Source organism: Pinus tabuliformis, chromosome 1_2 (assembly GCF_031772625.1).
Source record: "Pinus tabuliformis cultivar Carrire ecotype Pingquan chromosome 1_2, CPIR1, whole genome shotgun sequence".
Lineage (NCBI taxonomy): Eukaryota > Viridiplantae > Streptophyta > Pinopsida > Pinales > Pinaceae > Pinus > Pinus tabuliformis.
Window position 1 is genome coordinate 518,294,055 of NC_142298.1, and position 22,193 is coordinate 518,316,247.

At 37.9% G+C, this 22,193-nt stretch overlaps 1 protein-coding gene, 1 long non-coding RNA gene and 1 pseudogene across 2 annotated transcripts; 1 reads left to right on the forward strand and 2 right to left on the reverse strand.

Annotated features, from left to right (window-relative positions):
- Positions 1-13,725: 13,725 nt before the first annotated feature.
- On the forward strand, positions 13,726-14,250 carry LOC149206611 (UDP-glycosyltransferase 72B1 pseudogene; annotated as a pseudogene).
- A 1,292-nt stretch (positions 14,251-15,542) lies between these two features.
- On the reverse strand, positions 15,543-15,983 carry LOC149206612 (fasciclin-like arabinogalactan protein 21). The gene has a single exon (XM_089397752.1). The coding sequence runs from the start codon at positions 15,981-15,983 to the stop codon at positions 15,543-15,545; it is 441 nt and encodes a 146-aa protein (XP_089253878.1).
- A 3,015-nt stretch (positions 15,984-18,998) lies between these two features.
- Positions 18,999-21,310, reverse strand: LOC149206613 (uncharacterized). The gene is made up of 2 exons (XR_016251936.1): positions 19,520-21,310; positions 18,999-19,270 (listed from the first exon to the last, which is right to left on the reverse strand). It is a non-coding gene; the product is annotated as an uncharacterized LOC149206613 (long non-coding RNA).
- Positions 21,311-22,193: the final 883 nt, after the last annotated feature.

Consider the following 22,193-nt stretch of genomic DNA (forward strand, 5'->3'; position numbering starts at 1 on the left):
TTTGCAGAGGCAGTGTTGAAATTATTAATGTTGATCAACAACCATCGACCGAAAAAAACGCCTCAGAATTCAGTTGGAGATTTAACCTGCAGAAGAACAGGCTCTTGGGCCTCAAGTTAGATATATGGGTATTATTAATTCTGATTCTCACGGATAATGTCGTCATTGAGATTCCTTTATAGAATAGATATTTCATAATCTTTCTCACGCGGATAATGTCGTCATTGAGATTCCTTTATAGAATAGATAGTTCATAATTTTTCTTGAAATTTTGTTGCGGATTGTATTGGTTTTTCTGTGTAGTGAATTGAGTTGTGTAAGATTTGTATTCACAATTTTGTAATCCAATGTACTCCTGTCATATTTTTCTTTTGAAGATAATATTGCATCGATGTAGAATAAAACCATTTATTCTTGAGCAGGGTAGTCATAATTTTTACATGTGAAATTTCATTTTGGATTGCTTTTGCCTTCCAAGGTAATATGGGATATATTTGTAATAGAACTACTTATTCTTTAACAAGGTAATCATAGTTTTTACATGTGAAATTCTGCTTCCTTTATTAATTCTAGGCCTGTAGGTTTGAAGCAGCACTTTTATTTTTATTTTGTCCATATATGAATTATTGGATTAGCATCTGGCATTTGTGAATTTGATATTTTGTGCCAGCATTACGCTTGGCATACATCAATGCTTACATTCCATTTTTCCAAAATCCATTTTTCCAAAATTGGGACTCTGGGACTCTGAATTTGACATTTTCTGTGAGCATTTTGGGTGGCATATATAAACGTGAAAGCCTATTTTCCCCAAAGTTGGAGTTGTTGGCCATGTATAAATGTTAGTAAAATCATATAATACTTAGTATGGTGAAGGTGGTTTAATGTCTTGTGGAGGCTATTTCATCAGTTTCAGGATAAAAAATGCATTAACACAATTTCATGTAAATTTGTTATGGGATAAAGTAGATGTTCCTAAACTGCAGGAGACATGAACATGTAAATACTCAGCAATATTTTGTGCCTATATCTCAAGTTAATGTAAGAATGTTGCCATGAACAGCTATGTGGAATGCTACCTCTATCTGAGGAGAGGTAATATTTTATTTGGCTAAGGGCCCAAACATCGATTGGGAGGGATGCCCTGGCCACCTTCAAACCAGACTGTTAAAACTACTAGAAATTGGATATGGAAATTGAAGTTGACACTCAGTGGAATTAGCTGGCATAGTTGGATCACAAATCCATGGCCAAATTGTCAATGTATCCCTGGGATGATTCTGAAATGTCAAACCTTCAATGAAAAAGAAAGCTGAATTCTCAGTCCGTTCTAACTTCTACCAAACGCCTCTTCTCACTGTATGAAATACCAAGATTCATCTCTTATGATATTCAAAGCGTCAAGATGTTTCTTAACAATAGCTACTATCATTGCATCGGGGAAAAAAATTGGACATGTGTGCATACATATATAAAACACAATCTTTGTTCCAAAGAACCAAAACTTAATAAAAAAAATAGAGTTTGTTCCCACCTTTGTTGCTATCTAACCATTACTCCAACTCATTAACTATCATTTTCCCACCCTTATTGCAAGCTCCATCTGTTTTAAAGGCAAGAAATGGAATGGTTTTTTTGTTAGTTGGATTACCAAAAGAAATGGGTTAGTTAAGATAGCTTATAAATGCAGGCACAAGTTCTGAGGCTCTCATGGTGTTATTTCAATATATTGGCCATGTTCAAGTTTTGAATAGAACTGTCCTGAAAAATATCTCAAAGAAAATCGATTGCAATTTCATTGTAAAATCCAAAATTTGAAAAAAGAGGAATTCACATGAGCAAGTGACTCGATGAGTTGCTGCAATTAATACAAAAGTATTCTTTCTTCAACACCCTATGGAATGTAGGCACATAGAAAGAATGCAGGGGTATCAACAAAAAATGGAAGAAACATATGAGTAATACCACCTAAGTCACAACCTTGGACCCTGATTTCTTCAAGCGAGGAATATAGGGCCAATTCTAAATCCCTTTTCACTCGACCATTAGATTTAGTGGTTTTAATCGTACAAACCAAAGTTTCGAGTGAACTTCAAAAGAGACTGTAACCAACATTTTGTGAATGCATTATTTTTTATGGGGGAAATCTAAGGAAACAACTACAAGTATCCATTCTTTCAGAGTAGGTCAATGCAAGAAGTGTCTAGCTTTGTCCCTTTAGTTGTGGCCAAGATTGAAAATGCACTGTAGAAATTTATTACTGTGGGCAGAGCAAAGAAGATTTTAGTACAAAAGAACTTGCCCATTGGCTACTCACCGTCGTATTTAACACTATACACTCCATCTGGAGAACCAATGGACATCATAGGGTGCATTCCGAGGTTTACAATTTATCCAAAACTGGGAATGATGTTCTATAAGCCCGAGTGAAAAAACTTAAAGCACAATATCCACAAGTTAAATTTGTTTTTGCAGACTTTCACGGGGCAACCCTCAAAATTTTGAACTCCATAGAATTTTGGGCCGTAGAATAATGTGTTACAGGCTTCTTGTGGAATGGGTAGTTGATATAATTACAATTTGAGCATAACATGCGACGCTGTAGGACCATCTGTGTGTACAAATCCTGGACAACATTTCAACTGGGATGGGATTCATTTGACTGAAGCCATTTACAGAAATATATCGAAATTGTTTCTGGGCGGAACATTCACATCGCATAGTCCTCAGACTCTCTACACAATGGGAACTACACAATTGTAGACACCACTGTGAACTGACCGATGGATCATAAAGTACAGAAATATCAATAATACATTCTATTAATAATTACGCCGTAGCGTTTCCCTTTGAAATGAATTACCCCAGCCGTCGCCATGTCCTATTATTTACCATGGATTTGTGGTGTTAGACGATCAAACAAAGCTTGATCGTTGATCCAAAATTAAAACGGTTCATGAAACTGAAACTGTTCATGAATTTTCGCCCTCGCCGTTCACCCTAAGATTTGGTATTTTTGAGTCTGATTTTTACGCTGTAGTGTTTTCCTTTGAAATGAATTACCCCAGCTGTCGCCCTGTCCTATTATTCACTGTGGATTTGTGGTGTTAGACGATCAAAAAAAGCTTGATCGTTGATCCAAAATTAAAACGGTTCATGAAACTGAAACGGTTCATGAATTTTCGCCCTCGCCATTCACCCTAAGATCTGGTCTTTTTGAGTCTGATTCCTAGAAATTGCCTATTTCCTTTTGCACCACCAACGCCGAACAGAGCAGCAATGATAAGAAGAATGATGTCGAAAATATTTGCATCAACATCGATCTTGAATGCATGGTTTGTCTTGATCAATTCAAGGATGGTGATAAATGCCTTGTGTTACCAAAATGTAGCCATTGTTTCCATGTTCCCTGCGCAGATGTTTGGCTCTCCCTGCGTTACATATGCCCCATTTGCACAGGCAGTGTTGAAATTATTAATATCGATCAAACACCCATCGACCGAAAAGCCTCAAAATTCAGTGGAGATTAACCCTGCAGAAGAACAGGCACTTGGGCCTCAGTTAGATGTTATGGGTAATATTAATTTTGATTCTCACGGATAATGTCGTCATTGAGATTCCTTTATAGAATAGATAGTTCATAATTTTTCTTGAAATTTTGTTGCGGATAGTATTGGTTTTTCTGTGTAGTGAATTGAGTTGTGTAGGATTTGTATTCACAATTTTGTAATCCAATGTAGTCCTGTCATATTTTTCTTTTGAAGATAATATTGCATCGATGTAGAATAAAACCATTAATTCTGGAGCAGGGTAGTTATAATTTTTACATGTGAAATTTCATTTTGGATTGCTTTTGCCTTCGAAGGTAATATGGGATATATGTGAAATAGAACTACTTATTCTTTAACAAGGTAATCATAGTTTTTACATGTGAAATTCTGCTTCCTTTATTGATTCTAGGCCTGTAGGTTTGAAGCAGCCCTTTTATTTTGTCCATATATGAATTATTGGATTAGTGTGAATTTGATATTTTGTGCCAGCATTACGCTGGGCATACATCAATGCTTACATTCCATTTTTCCAAAATTGGGACTCTGGGACTCTGAATTTGACATTTTCTGTGAGCATTTTGGGTGGCATATATAAATGTTGAAAGCCTATTTCCCCCAAAGTTGGAGCCGTTGGCCATGTATAAATGTTACTAATCATCTAGTAATTAGTATGGTGAAGGTGGTTTAATGTCTTGCGGAGGCTATTTCATCAGTTTCAGGATAATTTATGCATTAACACAATTTCATGTAAATTTGTTATGGGATAGAGTAGATGTTCCTAAAATGTAGGAGACATGATCATGTAAATACTCAGCAATATTTTGCGCCTATATCTCAAGTTAATCTAAGAATGTTGCCAAGGAAACGCCGTAAGGCATAAATTAAGGAGCAATGGAGACATAGGAATAGAAAAATCTAAATAAGGTGCAAAATGTGCATAAATTGAGGAGCAATAGTGACATAGGAATATGCAAATCTAAATAAGATGCAGAAATGTGCATAAATAGAAGAGCAATGGCGACATAGGGATAGGAAAATCTAAAAAAGATGCAGAAATGTAACAATCAACATATGGGGACATTTGTTCCCACGTCACACCTCATCTAATAAAAGCTCTATCACGATGGTGCACATGCAAGCCTTTACAACTTGTACCAAATTTCAATTCAGGATTGCGTTGACAACGAAGAGCCACCTAGAAAAATTCTTTGTTTCTGTTTGAGTTAAAAATGTTTTCATGGTGTACACCCAGTTTGGATACCAGCTGTCCAGAAGAGCACGTTTCATTGTATTTTCCTTCATTTCCAGTATAACGAGAATCACCACTGGAATTCACATGGAAAAAAAATTCAGTCTCTATCAACGCCATTAAATGCAATACACATATTAGATATAGGTGCACAATCTCTATCTTCTCATGTTGGCAGAAGCAGTAAAAATGATTTCAATTAATCTAATCCAATCTAGCACAAAATTAACACGCATGGCATCCATCAACATCATGGATTGGATAAATTTGCAAGTATGGTTCCTCCCATATTCTGCTATTTCCCGCTATTTCATGACCCTTCACAGTTTAAAAAATTGATAGCTTCTGAAAATTGTAATATTAGCAGCCAATCAAATTTGAAATGAATTAATACAATCAAACAGAATAATATAAGCATCCAATCAAACTTGAAATGAATTAATACAATCAAACAGAATATGTAGCCCACATTCTGTCCAAATACGATTTCCAGGCTCTAGATTCATAAACCAAAGAAATTTTCCGGTCCAAAGGAGGCTCAGAAATTCGCCAATCCAAAGGAGGCTCTTTGAAAATGCTTCGATTGACCTTGTAAGAATGTTGATATACATTTGTTATTGCATTAAAAATGGCTGATTCGAACATGTGAATCCTCACTTTGGGGGTCATCATGTCTCTTACATATGCAAATGGCAACTGATCCAGAGGATCAAAGAAATCTAATTCATTGAATAACAGGCAAGAAAATAGCTTCATTGAAAGGGTGTGCTTTCTCAATATCAGTGTAGTATCAGCCACATCTGTAATGCCAACAACAACCCACAAAATCAAAAAATCAGTTACAGAGAGAACCAACCTCAAAACAAATCTCAGATGCTATCCCACTAAAACTTCACCATAATTGAGCAAAGTTGAGTTCTCATACCACTTCTTGACGGAAGATTTTCAGAGCTCCAAGGTTGCAAGCCATTGGCATAGTAACTGTCCATTTGATACCTCACAGCTTCTTTGCTCCAATTTCTCCATATGACTTTAAAAACGGCTTCCTCCATGGTATGAGTATTGTAGGGATGCTTTCAGATAGCAATATCAACGTTGTGAGTTACATGGAGATTTTCCAAAATTTACAAAAGATCAAGAACAAGTTGTAGCTTGGCATCCTTCCAAATGTTGTAAACACAGTTTGAGAAAAGCCTGTGGGAAAGATAATTGGGTATGCGGCCATTCATTACAGATTCCTTGTATGGAAACTCCCTGACCAAAACAATGTGCCAAATTCCAATTCTATGAGACTCATTGGGCTTGATCTGGTATCTGGCAAGAAGTGTGAGAGTTGCATTGTCCATAAACATGAAGAAACAAATGTTTTCTATTGTGATTTTCTTAACATTCTTGGGTTTATTAATCTTTCATAGGCTCCAAATATAGTTGAAATTACCACACCCCCTTGCACTGTTCCATGACCTTCTTGTCTTCTTCAGACACAAGGAACCCTCGGGTACGATAATTGGCAAAACCACAAGGAAAATCAATCCCTTCAGAATAATTGAAATACCTTTTTCTTTCCTTCACATCCAGATTTCCACTGAAGGTCACTAGACCTAAAGTTGAATTGGGATTTTCAGTTCCTTTCATGTACGGTAGCCGAGGTCAAGAACAAGTTGTAGCTTGGCATCCTTCCAAATGTTGTAAACACAGTTTGAGAAAAGCCTGTGGGAAATATAATTGGGTATGCGGCCATTCATTACAGATTCCTTGTATGGAAACTCCCTGACCAAAACAATGTGCCACATTCCAATTCTATGAGACTCATTGGGCTTGATCTAGTATCTGGCAAGAAGTGTGAGAGTTGCATTGTCCATAAACATGAAGAAACAAATGTTTTCTATTGTGATTTTCTTAACATTGTTGGGTTTATTAATCTTTCATAGGATCCAAATATAGTTGAAATTACCACACCCCCCTTGCACTGTTCCATGACCTTCTTGTCTTCTTCAGACACAAGGAACCCTCGAGTACGGTAATTGGCAAAACCACAAGGCAAATCAATCCCTTCATAATAATTGAAATACCTTTTTCTTTCCTTCACATCTAGATTTCCACTGAAGGTCACTGGACCTGAAGTTGAATTGGGGTTTTCAGTTCCTTTCATGTACGATAGCCGAAACATATGAGTAATACCACCTAAGTCAAAACCTTGGACCCTGATTTCTTCAAGCGAGGAATATAGGGCCGATTCTAAATCCCTTTTCACTCGACCATTAGATTTAGTGGTTTTAATCGTACAAACCAAAGCTTCGAGTGAACTTCAAAAGAGACTGTAACCAGCATTTTGTGAATGCATTATATTTTATGGGGGAAATCGAAGGAAACAACTACAAGTATCCATTCTTTCAGAGTAGGTCAATGCAAGAAGTGTCATCAGTTTCAGGATAATTTATGCATTAACACAATTTCATGTAAATTTGTTATGGGATAGAGTAGATGTTCCTAAACTGCAGGAGACATGATCATGTAAATACTCAGCAATATTTTGTGCCTATATCTCAAGTTAATCTAAGAATGTTGCCATGAACAACTATGTGGAATGCTACCTCTATCTGAGGAGAGGTAATACTTTATTTGGCTGAGGGCCCAAACATCGATTGGGAGGGATGCCCTCGCCACCTTCAAACCATACTGTTAAAACTACTAGAAATTGGATATGGAAATTGAAGCTGACACTCAGTGGAATTAGCTGGCATAGTTAGATCACAAATCCCTGGCCAAATTGTCAATGTATCCCTAGGATGATTCTGAAATGTCAAACCTTCAATGAAAAAGAAAGCTGAATTCTCAGTCCGTTCTAACTTCTACCAGACGCCTCTTCTCACTGTATGAAATACCAAGATTCATCTCTTATGATATTCAAAGCGTCAAGATGTTTCTTAACAATAGCTACTATCATTGCATCAGGGAAATAAAAATTGGACACTGTAATGCATACATAATAAAACAAAATCTTTGTTCCAAATCAGGGAAATGCTAGTTTTAGAAAGTAAAAATATGTTGAGATGACCAAATGGTGGAAAAATGCCTCACAGCGTTCCTCGTGATGTGATACCAAAATTCTCTTCAATGCATCTCTCTTATCTATGACTCTTCAATGTGCCTCATCCCTCAATCAATTGTGACAACTAAATACACCTTGGTCCTCCTCACACTAGATTCACAATGTTGCTTTACTTACACAATGACGCATAATACAACATGATGTGAAATGCCAAATAATACCTAACAAATGTGTATTCTCCATGATGAAGTAGCTAATTTATAGATAAAAACTTACATTTAAAACTGTTTTATAGTTTTTTGGAAGCATCATGAAATTGACATTGAAACAGTGAGAAAACATCATCAAGAATGCAAAAATTTAGGGCCCACGAACTTGAAAGCTTGTAGGTGGTTATGTCAGATTGAGAAAGCTTGAATTGGAAACTCAATTTAAAATGTTACCAAATTCCATTCCTGGGTCTCAAAGCTTGCAAGTTCTCTATAACAATCAACATATGGGGACATTTGTTCCCACGTCACACCTCATCTAATAAAAGCTCTATCACGATGGTGCACATGCAAGCCTTTACAACTTGTACCGAATTTCAATTCAGGATTGCGTTGACAATGAAGAGCCACCTAGAAAAATTCTTTGTTTCGGTTTGAGTTAAAAATGTTTTCATGGTGTACACCCAGTTTGGATACCAGCTGTCCAGAAGAGCACGTTTCATTGTATTTTCCTTCATTTCCAGTATAACGAGAATCACCACTGGAATTCACATGGAAAAAAAATTCAGTCTCTATCAACGCCATTAAATGCAATAAACATATTAGATATAGGTGCACAATCTCTATCTTCTCATGTTGGCAGAAGCAGTAAAAATGATTTCAATTAATCTAATCCAATCTAGCACAAAATTAACACGCATGGCATCCATCAACATCATGGATTGGATAAATTTGCAAGTATGGTTCCTCCCATATTCTGCTATTTCCCGCTATTTCATGACCCTTCACAGTTTAAAAAATTGATAGCTTCTGAAAATTGTAATATTAGCAGCCAATCAAATTTGAAATGAATTAATACAATCAAACAAAATAATATAAGCATCCAATCAAACTTGAAATGAATTAATACAATCAAACAGAATATGTAGCCCACATTCTGTCCAAATACGATTTCCAGGCTCTAGATTCATAAACCAAAGAAATTTTCCGGTCCAAAGGAGGCTCAGAAATTTGCCAATCCAAAGGAGGCTCTTTTAAAATGCTTCGATTGACCTTGTAAGAATGTTGATATACATTTGTTATTGCATTAAAAATGGCTGATTCGAACATGTGAATCGTCACTTTGGGGGTCATCATGTCTCTTACATATGCAAATGGCAACTGATCCAGAGGATCGAAGAAATCTAATTCATTGAATAACAGGCAAGAAAATAGCTTCATTGAAAGGGTGTGCTTTCTCAATATCAGTGCAGTATCAGCCACATCTGTAATGCCAACAACAACCCACAAAATCAAAAAATCAGTTACAGAGAGAACCAACCTCAAAACAAATCTCAGATGCTATCCCACTAAAACTTCACCATAATTGAGCAAAGTTGAGTTCTCATACCACTTCTTGACGAAAGATTTTCAGAGCTCCAAGGTTGCAAGCCATTGGCACAGTAACTGTCCATTTGATACCTCACAGCTTCTTTGCTCCAATTTCTCCATATGACTTTAAAAACGGCTTCCTCCATGGTATGAGTATTGTAGGGATGCTTTCAGATAGCAATATCAACATTGTGAGTTACATGGAGATTTTCCAAAATTTACAAAAGATCAAGAACAAGCTGTAGCTTGGCATCCTTCCAAATGTTGTAAACACAGTTTGAGAAAAGCCTGTGGAAAGATAATTGGGTATGCGGCCATTCATTACAGATTCCTTGTATGGAAACTCCCTGACCAAAACAATGTGCCAAATTCCAATTCTATGAGACTCATTGGGCTTGATCTGGTATCTGGCAAGAAGTGTGAGAGTTGCATTGTCCATAAACATGAAGAAACAAATGTTTTCTATTGTGATTTCCTTAACATTCTTGGGTTTATTAATCTTTCATAGGCTCCAAATATAGTTGAAATTACCACACCCCCCTTGCACTGTTCCATGACCTTCTTGTCTTCTTCAGACACAAGGAACCCTCGGGTACGATAATTGGCAAAACCACAAGGAAAATCAATCCCTTCAGAATAATTGAAATACCTTTTTCTTTCCTTCACATCCAGATTTCCACTGAAGGTCACTAGACCTGAAGTTGAATTGGGATTTTCAGTTCCTTTCATGTACGGTAGCCGAGGTCAAGAACAAGTTGTAGCTTGGCATCCTTCCAAATGTTGTAAACACAGTTTGAGAAAAGCCTGTGGGAAATATAATTGGGTATGCGGCCATTCATTACAGATTCCTTGTATGGAAACTCCCTGACCAAAACAATGTGCCACATTCCAATTCTATGAGACTCATTGGGCTTGATCTGGTATCTGGCAAGAAGTGTGAGAGTTGCATTGTCCATAAACATGAAGAAACAAATGTTTTCTATTGTGATTTTCTTAACATTCTTGGGTTTATTAATCTTTCATAGGATCCAAATATAGTTGAAATTACCACACCCCCCTTGCACTGTTCCATGACCTTCTTGTCTTCTTCAGACACAAGGAACCCTCGGGTACGGTAATTGGCAAAACCACAAGGCAAATCAATCCCTTCATAATAATTGAAATACCTTTTTCTTTCCTTCACATCCAGATTTCCACTGAAGGTCAGTGGACCTGAAGTTGAATTGGGGTTTTCAGTTCCTTTCATGTACGATAGCCGAAACATATGAGTAATACCACCTAAGTCAAAACCTTGGACCCTGATTTCTTCAAGCGAGGAATATAGGGCCGATTCTAAATCCCTTTTCACTCGACCATTAGATTTAGTGGTTTTAATCGTACAAACCAAAGCTTCAAGTGAACTTCAAAAGAGACTGTAACCAGCATTTTGTGAATGCATTATTTTTTATGGGGGAAATCGAAGGAAACAACTACAAGTATCCATTCTTTCAGAGTAGGTCAATGCAAGAAGTGTCATCAGTTTCAGGATAATTTATGCATTAACACAATTTCATGTAAATTTGTTATGGGATAGAGTAGATGTTCCTAAACTGCAGGAGACATGATCATGTAAATACTCAGCAATATTTTGTGCCTATATCTCAAGTTAATCTAAGAATGTTGCCATGAACAACTATGTGGAATGCTACCTCTATCTGAGGAGAGGTAATACTTTATTTGGCTGAGGGCCCAAACATCGATTGGGAGGGATGCCCTCGCCACCTTCAAACCATACTGTTAAAACTACTAGAAATTGGATATGGAAATTGAAGCTAACACTCAGTGGAATTAGCTGGCATAGTTAGATCACAAATCCCTGGCCAAATTGTCAATGTATCCCTAGGATGATTCTGAAATGTCAAACCTTCAATGAAAAAGAAAGCTGAATTCTCAGTCCGTTCTAACTTCTACCAGACGCCTCTTCTCACTGTATGAAATACCAAGATTCATCTCTTATGATATTCAAAGCGTCAAGATGTTTCTTAACAATAGCTACTATCATTGCATGAGGGAAATAAAAATTGGACACTGTAATGCATACATAATAAAACAAAATCTTTGTTCCAAATCAGGGAAATGCTAGTTTTAGAAAGTAAAAAATATGTTGAGATGACCAAATGGTGGCAAAATGCCTCACAGCGTTCCTCATGATGTGATACCAAAATTCTCTTCAATGCGTCTCTCTTATCTATGACTCTTCAATGTGCCTCATCCCTCAATCAATTGTGACAACTAAATACACCTTGGTCCTCCTCACACTAGATTCACAATGTTGCTTTACTTACACAATGACGCATAATACAACATGATGTGAAATGCCAAATAATACCTAACAAATGTGTATTCTCCATGATGAAGTAGCTAATTTATAGATAAAAACTTACACTTTAAAACTGTTTTATAGTTTTTTGGAAGCATCATGAAATTGACATTGAAACAGTGAGAAAACATCATCAAGAATGCAAAAATTTAGGGGACCACGAACTTGAAATCTTGTAGGTGATTATGTCAGATTGAGAAAGCTTGAATTGGAAACTCAATTTAAAATGTTACCAAATTCCATTCCTGGGTCTCAAAGCTCGCAAGTTCTCTATTTTTCATGATGGAGTAGCAATAATATTCGTTCTTCGTGATGGAGTAGCTATTTTATAGATAAAAATTAAAACTTATAAAATTGTTTTGTAATTTTTTTTGGAACCATCATGAAATTGACATTGAAACAGTGAGAACACATTATCAAGAATGCAAAAATTTAGGGGCCATGAACTTGAAAGCTTGTGGGTGATTCCCGTCAGTTTGTATTGGAAACTCCATTTAAAAATGTTACCAAATTCCATTCTTGGGTCTTGAAGCTCCCAAGTTCTGTGCTCTAGTTTTTAAGGACATTTAATATCCTCATGGCTTATATTACTATTCCCTGAAGAAGGAATCTTCCATAATAATCCTCTATGCGTGTACGAATTCGTTTGAAAATATTACTATTCCCTGAAGAAGGAATCTTCCATAATAATTCTCTATGCATGTACGCATTCATTTGAAACTTTGATGTTCAATCATGTTTCCCTTGTAAAATGTTACCAAATACCAAATTCCATTCTTGGGTCTTGAAGCTCCCGAGTTTTGTGCTTTAATTTTTAAGGACATTTAATATCCTCATGGATTATATTACGATTCCTTGAAGAAGGAATCTTCCATAATAATCCTCTATGCGTGTACACATTCGTTTGGAACTTTGATATTCAATCATGTTTCCCACACAAACGTAGACCATTTTTTTCCAATCTTATCTAAAGAGGTCACAATTTTGTTTGGATGACAAATTCCAAAATTTGACTGTGGGAGTGTTTAAATTTCTTTTGGATGGCGGAAATGGATTTAGCATCCATCATGAATGCCTGGGTACCCAAAATACTGGAGCTTGACCACTGTAATTGACATTTTCAAAAAAATCAGCTAGATTTTTTCAAAATCATGCTGGAATTTTTATTGTTATCATCATGGCTCCAACAATTTTTCATGGATTTTCAAATATGGAATGACGATCATGATGTTGTTGACAATATCGTATCGTTTCTTTCACCTCTTCCATTACAATATAATAGTATTTTCTAAGAACACCATAAATAGGTAGCATATGGAAAAATTACATCTCAAAAAAAAAATGTACAAAAACATGTTCACATATACAAAAACAACAACATGGATAATCGATAACCTTTAAAAGACATTACTATTATTTACCAAATAGCCATATTCGAATACACATAACTAATCATTTCAAGTATAACTCATTATCATCCACCCTAGCTTCCAACAATGTCCATTCACATGTTGCGATTTTTCCACACACTACTATTATTTACAAAATATTCATATTCAAAATACACATAACTAATACTTTCAACTCTAACTCATTATCATCCACCCTTGTTTTCAACAATGTCCATTCACATGTCTCTATTCTCTCCCCTCTATACATGTCCCTATTCTTCCCCACTCTATGCCTTACGGCGTTTCCTTTGCAACATAAGGTGCAAATGCTAGTTATAATTTCTTTCTGACGGGCCTTCCGCCGATTCTCGGAATAGATTTCCCAGACCCTCTTCTATACAGATCTGATATTTCATTCAACTGGTTCATTCAACATTCCCTTCGGCTTCAGGAAGCTCATGGAATTCTGATAAACACATGCCAAGAAATGGAACCAGCACAAATAAAAGCTCTCAAGGAAGGAAGGTTCTGAGCGCTGTTGAAATGACCCCTTGTATTTATCCCGTTGGGCTGCTAATAGCTTTTTCTCTTTCAGAATCTGAAGAGAAGTTTGAGAAGGAGGGCTGCCTCAAATGGCTAGACCGCCAGCCCGCCTCGACAGTTCTGTTCGTTTCTTTTGGGAGCCGCGGCACCCTGTCGGAGAATCAGATTCAGGAACTAGCTTTGGGGCTAGAAGCAAGTGTGCAGCGGTTCCTTTGGGTGTTGCGTAAGGAGCCTCCTCCTCCAACTGAATCCACTATGACTACCGAAGCAGATATGAGGGAGGTTCTACCTGAGGGTTTCGAGACTCGAATCCAGGACCGTGGATTTGTGGTGGATTCATGGGCGCCTCAGATTGCTGTCCTCTCTCATCCATCCACAGACGGTTTCCTTTTTCATTGCGGTTGGAATTCAACGATCGAAGGCATCTTACATGGAGTGTCGATGATCGCTTGGCCTCTCTTTGCTGAACAGAGAATGAATGCCTTCCTTCTAGTGAAGGAGATGAAGGTGGGCATTGAAGCGTAGAAGGGCGCAGATGCATTGGTGAAGAGAGAGGAAGTGGAAAGAGCGGCGAGGGAATTAATGGAAGGAGGGGGGAATGGAAATGAAGAAGGGGATGGCAAAATTGAGGGGAAGGCCCATCATTGAGTGACAACTGTCTGAAGGATGGAAAACATCACGAAAATGGTTTCTAAAAAGCGCAATATTCTCAACTGCCTACGACATTCCAATAATCTGAACCGCCTACAACATTTTTCACCGACGATCTAATGGCTAGAGTTTATTCCATCATCTAACAATCGATCTAAAGGGCCATAACGAGACAGCACGGCATGGAGGGGAGTTCCTTTCAGAGGGAACGCCTTACGGCATAAATATTTCCGAACTCCTGAAAGGGTATACCTATCCACTCTTAAAACTATTTTGCAGATGGTGCAAGGCTTTATGAACCACAACCCCATGCCAGAATTCAAAGAGTTCACTCACGCAGTTGCATAAGCATTCGTGCCATAATCCTAGATTTACTTCTCTGAGCCCATTAGACTTGAATGCTATTCTTCGACACAAAAAATTGCAGACTTCTTCATGCATGGCAAATATCAGTGCTAAATGGTGTTCAGCATCCTTGTAATTATGATAAATTTCAGGTGATTGAATTACGATGTAACTTTCAGGCAATTTAATTTGATTTGCAGATTCCAAAACATTTTAGTAATCAAATTTCCTTAATATTCTGCAATCTTGAATTTCATTACGTGTGCTCTTAACAACGCTCAGCAGACTTTGCTAGTTTCGATCAGAAGATTGCACCCTCACATTTCTTTGAAGGATCTGGATGAAATGGCATGTTTATTATTATTATTGGCAATGCAGTATCTATGGCGATCTGGCCTCTTCTGTGAATTCTACTCGTTTACTGGCATTCCATTTTAGTTTCTCTTTGAACCATCTCAGCTCTATGGTTGTTTCCCATTGATAAAGAAAATCCATGGCTTAAGGAGATTCTCATGACAGAGAAAAGAATTGAAAGCGCGAAGTCATACTTGACATACAGAAAATTAAGAAACCATGAAAGAAAAGAATTAAAGGAATCAGAACCATTATATAAATTGCCATTGTTCCATTACAGTTCAAGCAAAATGTGGCTTCTTGATAGAGGAACATAACATGCTGCATTCATAGACATTTAATTGCTTGCTTCCTGGACATGATTTCTCATGGATACCACTGTACTCAAATTGCAAAGGCAAAATACATCACAAATACACAGACAACAACTAAAATAAAAGAATCTTTAGCTCCTTATTGACCTACTACTACTCATGATGATCACCAGTGCTGCTGTTTCTGTAAAACCCCATCTGATCCTCTGAGCTCATCAAGAGGGACCGAAGAATCTCGCTGCTGTCGCTGGAAGCCCACTCCATCGGATCCACAGAGCTTATGAGCGGCCGAAGAATCTCATGCACGACTACCCATCTGTTGCTGAAAACATCCGCAATCTTTATACCCACATAATTGACAGAGAAGGGTTTGCTGTCGCTCACAACCAGCGATTGCCCGTGGAGGAGAGTCTTCAGTCTTGTGCCCGCCGGAAGCTGCACCAGATCTGCCAAAGGCAGCCTCATGTTGGGAACCACATGGTACCTCACATTGTTCGAAAATTCTTGGCCTTCGCTTGAGAAAACGGAATCGTCGCTGAGAGTAAAGATGGTGAGGTTTTGCAGGCGCAGAAGCTCAGGGGACTTGATGCGCATGGCCAAGGCGAGGATGCTGTAACCGCGATCTCTAAGACTGAGCGCTGCATCTTACAACATGAAGGGCGTTATGACATTCAGGGGATGATCAGGACCAGGACTAGTTGATGATGATGGTGATGGTGACATCATTGCAGGAACAGGGGCTCCCGCAGTTGTGTCATAATTACTGTGATCAAGATCAAGATCAAGAAGCAGCTTGTCGACGCCATGGATCGCTAACAGCCCGTCATTGAGAATGTCAGGATGCGAGACAAGAACTCCATTAATGTACACTGGATGATACTCGGCCGGCATCTGAGTGGAGGGAGAGATGGAATCTTGGCGGCCACCTCCGTGAGAATTACCTGTGACGACGAGGCTGCAGTGGGCGGCAATGGCTTCTAGGTTTGTTCTGTTGGGCAGCTTTTGCAGATCGGCGTAGGTGAAGAGGCCCTTGGTGATGTGGTGGGAGAAGGCCCATCATTGAGTGACAACTGTCTTAAGGATGGAAGACGATCTAATGGCTAGAGTTTATTCCATCGTCTAACAATCGATCTAAGGGCCCATAACCAGACAACGCGGCATGGAGGGGAGTTCCTCTCAGAGGGAACGCCTTACGGCGTAACAAGATTCTCGGTTGGAATTCTGTGTGGCCAAAAGAATATTGAGTTACGAAGTCAGTGAGAGCTATGGATGGCAATACGTTGTAGAGACATATAATAGCCTTTGATCCCTGTGATCTCGTTCTCTTTCGCTCCCAATAGGACAATTGATGCATCATATTAGTGCACATATCACGCTTCTCTATAAGAAGCTTGACTCCTCCAAAAACAGATAACAATATCAATAACACACAAAGCATGAATGGTATTTCAGTTAAAGCGTTTGGAGTGTAAGGCGTTTGGATTGGGAGGAGGTCCACGGAGCTAAGGAGTGGCAACTATGTATGTATTGGAGAGGTGGTGTGGGTGCCGCAACGTATGAAGACTATCAAAAGAACAGAAAATAACGCACAGTTTCGTTGCGCAAGTGGGGAGAGTAGCGTAGTAACTTGGTATGGGCAGCGTGCTAGTCGAAGGAGAATCCTACACAAAAGATAGCATTCAACACATAGAGAATTGCATAAAACTCAGGTGACAGGAAGAGCGCAGGTGACAGGCGTCGGAGGAGCCCATGCTGGTGCCTGAAAGCCTGAAGCGTAGACAAAGAACAAAGGAGTTACTATGACAGAACTGGCAAAAAATGCAGCTAGAATTTATCTGATGGCACATTCATTACATTTGGGACTAATCGTAGAATTGTCATGCACAGAGACGCCACAAAACCAGTGGCTCAAATTTGAGTAGGGTAGGAAATCCCCTGCACTTTTCATACCATGTTAAACATAACCATGGGGAAGACCAAATATGAAGGATAAGTATTGAATGCATTATTATTCACAATAATACACATTTATAATACATAGGAGTGACCCTTGGTTTCACATTCCAAGTGGTCTCTTGGACTCCATTAGACCGTTCAGCGCCGACACCTTAACCCTTGGCAGATTAGGTGTCCAACAGATTTAAATTCTGGATCCAACGAGCACCACCCTGCATACTTTGGACAGACCCAGAGTGAGATAAACTGGAAATCATGAAATAATGTGTTTCTTGTCAATATTTTGGAGGGAAAGAAAGCAAGCTACTTTTTTAGTCGCATTTTCAATTTATTTCTTTGAAGGTCTATTCAAATTTTAAGTGTACGTACTCATCTGATGCGGAATGAAATTTCAGATCCAACCAATACGCAAAATTCACTTAATGGTTTCTCACGTTTACAATTCCTCGACTCCTTCAGAATGTAACTTTCTCTTTCATAAATATAAAAGTTACAAAGTTTTCCATTGGAAAAATAAAAGAATTTCATTATGAATATTCAGCGCAATGTCGTCCAAATTTTTTAGACCAAACATCAGAATGGAATGCAAACTAAAGAGGGAAAACCAACATCACTAAAAAAAAATCCCCTTGCTGGCAGACTAAATAATATAAATATGAAACAAAGATTCACAAGTAAGAATAAATAAAGCTGCTATGGTTTCTGTAGGTCAAAATAAACAAATAGAGCTAGAGATTTGGAAAAAAAGAACAGCAGCATATCTTCAACAAAGAATAAACAGAGAAAATAAGTGGAGAGGTCTGTCCCATTGAACAGATAACATCATAGAATTTTGTTTTGATCTGGCTAAAGTGGTTCAGAGGAGTAATTGTTATCATCTCCACCTTGCTTCAAACCACACATGTGACATGTTCACTCTTCATGAGCTAATTGTTGATTGAGGCTTTCCATAAGCAATGAAAGTGTATCTCACTCTTGCTTACAGGCCAGAGGGTGGGGTGAGTCTTGAGAGAAGTTACATAAAAATGAAAAATAATATCATAAAATTATCCAAGACAGGCAAACAATTAAAAAATAAGCATCTGAATATTATCATTATCTATAAAAATAAGATGAATCTTGCCAAAAGAATTACTTGTGAAACAATCTGGTCTCAAACAAATATAAAGAAGGCAATAAATGGGTATACATGGGTAATCTGGCATTCTTAAAAGTCAGTCATACAAATATCTATTGCTTATAATACCTTCTGTTCATAAGGCTCGTATATGGGAATTGTACTGCACGAAGTAGATAGATGAACCACACAGGAAGCATCAAATGAAAACTTTTACATCTAAAATTAAAGTCCAGAACTGATTCTAAAAATAGGTTAGGAATGTAGTGCGATTGGATGATGTCTGGAAAGGCATTTGGTAGAACTATGACAAACCTGGTTAGTTAAAAAGAGGATATCTCTACCTGATAGGGTAAATGTATGTTTTCTCTTTTGTTACCTTACAGATCTTCATATCTTCCTACCCTTTAGCATATCCGACACACTATGGAATGTCCTCTCCCGCAACATTTACAACAGGCTAATACAATAGAATCAGTTCAGCGGATTCAAAATGATCCTCTGTTTTGATCTCGAATAGTACTTGGACTCATTCATTTGCAACTTTCTTGATTATTGAAATATGTCTGCATCGAGAGCCTACTGATAGAAACCGAAAAGATGTAGCGTGGGGTACCAAGACATGTTGAGAAGGAAAAAATCGATATGATAGGGGTAAGGAAGAGGAGATTGGACAACAGGCAATACTCACCTGCTCTCTGACTTCATCTGAAATCTCTAATAAATCATATGGCATGCCATCTAGAATACGATCTAGTTCTTCGGTCAGAGCATGGAATCTACCCGAAATTGCTTCACCGTCCAAAGCCTGGATCACGCCATTAAAGTTGAAACCCCAAATTAATCCTCCGCCGTGATTAAAAACCATGAAAACAAACCTCTATGTAATGTGTAGCTGAAAGATAAAGAAATGTGCTCAAACACAATTTTATCTATGAAAATAGGTGAAGCATTGTGTATTCCAAATGATTTTCTGAACGACCAAGAAACATATTGCCCAGAAAGAGTTGATGCAAAGGAGAGGCATAGAGAAGAGAATGAATGAAGTGATCATTACCAGGTACAGTTTGCTGCCATCATGGCAGAGTTGAAGCAGTCTTTTCACAGAATGGAATGTTTTTCGTAGCGAAGAAAAGCACTCCGCTGCCACCCGAGGAAGGGGTCCCTGCAATTCTCGAAGTTCTTCAAACAATGGAAGTAACAGTTGAATCCTCCTAACGAGGTCGAAACAGTCTTTCTTTTGGCTTTTTCTGTAGTCCCTGTTCATGGTACCTCACATTGTTCGAAAATTCTTGGCCTTCGCTTGAGAAAACGGAATCGTCGCTGAGAGTAAAGATGGTGAGGTTTTGCAGGCGCAGAAGCTCAGGGGACTTGAAGAACTCCATTAATGTACAGTGGATGATACTCGGCCGGCATCTGAGTGGAGGGAGAGATGGAATCTTGGTGGCCACCTCCGTGAGAATTACCTGTGACGACGAGGCTGCAGTGGGCGGCAATGGCTTCCAAGTTTGTTCCGTTGGGCAGCTTTTGCAGATCGGCGTAGGTGAAGAGGCCCTTGGCGATGTGGTGGGAGAAGGGCCATCATTGAGTGACAACTGTCTTAAGGATGGAAGACGATCTAATGGCTGGAGTTTATTCCATCGTCTAACAATCGATCTAAGGGCCCATAACCAGACAGCGCGGCATGGAGGGGAGTTCCTCTCAGAGGGAACGCCTTACCGCGTAAAAATACACATTAATTATTATTAACAAGTCAGACCTTAAAGCTAGAGCCTAGAATAGATTAGAAGTCTGGATTTTAAAATGCTAGTTAATGGAGAATTCCAAAAATATGAAGTGCATTCAATTATATTAAATGATTATACACGTCAACAACATTTTTAGGCTATTTGTGGTGAATATGGCACCAGATGATGTTTCTTAACCTCAATTTGTCCCATGATGCAACTATTTTAAGCTTTCAAAACATAATTCAAACTAATTTGTCAGACCTTTGAGAACTGTCTCGACCTTAAACTATCTGTCCAGCACCCTACGTCTGATTGCAACTCAAATGTAGCTGGACCAATCAGAACACTTTAACTGAAATTTCAAGGATGAAACAGAAACAACCAAAGAAAGCATGAATAAGCTTGCAACTTTTAAGTCGAATGTATTTCTTAATAATATGCTTTATTTTATTATTAACAAAGTCACTTACTTCATCAAATATACCCTTTTGGGGTATGATGGTTATTACTCATAGGGAACCAGCAAAATAGAACAAACCTCATAAGCCCAATAACTTATAAAACATTAAAAGGGAAAGTGTTTCAAAGAACACAACAGATTTATCTCAAACAATTCAGACCCTAGTTTTCACTCAAACACTAGTCTAGGGAACAGATTTTATTTTCGCTAATCACATTCATTTTATTTTCTCCACACTCAACATTGTTTTGACAGCCACATTGGATAGCACATAAAGGGGGGGATGGGAACGACCTCCATGGCTTTGTTTTAGTCTACCATTTTGCATCAGCAGAAATCAGAAGAAATGAAATGGAACTTCTCCAATCCCACTCTAAACTGCACAATATCAATTACAAAGCATAGAAGAAACTCCGAGGTAGAAGAATGAATCATAAAGGATGTGTGATATTTGGGGCTATGGCTTATAAATTGAGCAAACAGCAGAGATGCATTCAAAAACAAATGAGAACAGCACTAAGGGACCAGTGTAAATTGATAGTGCCAATGAAATATTTGATGTCTGACAACTTTGGGAATGCAATGAAAGCCAATGGATGTTTGTCTAAAAGAAAGATATTTTACACGCAAGCAAAAGGAAAGGCTAAAAAGGGGAATTGCTTGAAGATAATTATAATTGACCTTTGAGAACTGTCTCAACCTTAAACTATCTGTCCAGCACCCTACGTCTGATTGCAACTCAAATGTAGCTGGACCAATCAGAACACTTTAACTGAAATTTCAAGGATGAAACAGAAACAACCAAAGAAAGCATGAATAAGCTTGCAACTTTTATGTCGAATGTATTTCTTAATAATATGCTTTATTTTATTATTAACAAAGTCACTTACTTCATCAAATATACCCTTTTGGGGTATAATGGTTATTACTTATAGGGAACCAGCAAAATAGAACAAACCTCATAAGCCCAATAACTTATAAAACATTAAAAGGGAAAGTGTTTCAAAGAACACAACAGATTTATCTCAAACAATTCAGACCCTAGTTTTCACTCAAACACTAGTCTAGGGAACAGATTTCCAATTTTTTACTACATATACAATCTTCAAATCATTCAACACGTTTAAAATCATCCTACTTTAATCTGAAATGAAAATTGTGAAGTCAATTCAGATTAATCTAGTCTGCCCAATTATGTAACAACCAAAACTATCTCAAGAAATACTAAAGAAAAGGAGATATGCATATTTTTCAATGACAAAGGAAGCAAAGGACAAAGCCACAGCTAAAAAGAGATAAACTTCCTCAACTCATAAGCACATAGCACTTGATCCATGGAAAAGAAAACAAATTTCCAACCAAGTTTCCGTAAGAAGGGGGCAAGTTTCAAGGACAAGTTGTTAGACTCCCTCACTTTTCATGTAACAGCATCCCAGCATCCCATAAAACACATACATACAAGTATAAACTATAGACTAAAAGGATAGACAGAAGCAAAAGACAACAGACTAAAACGATAAACTGCCTTTCCTAAGCGAAAA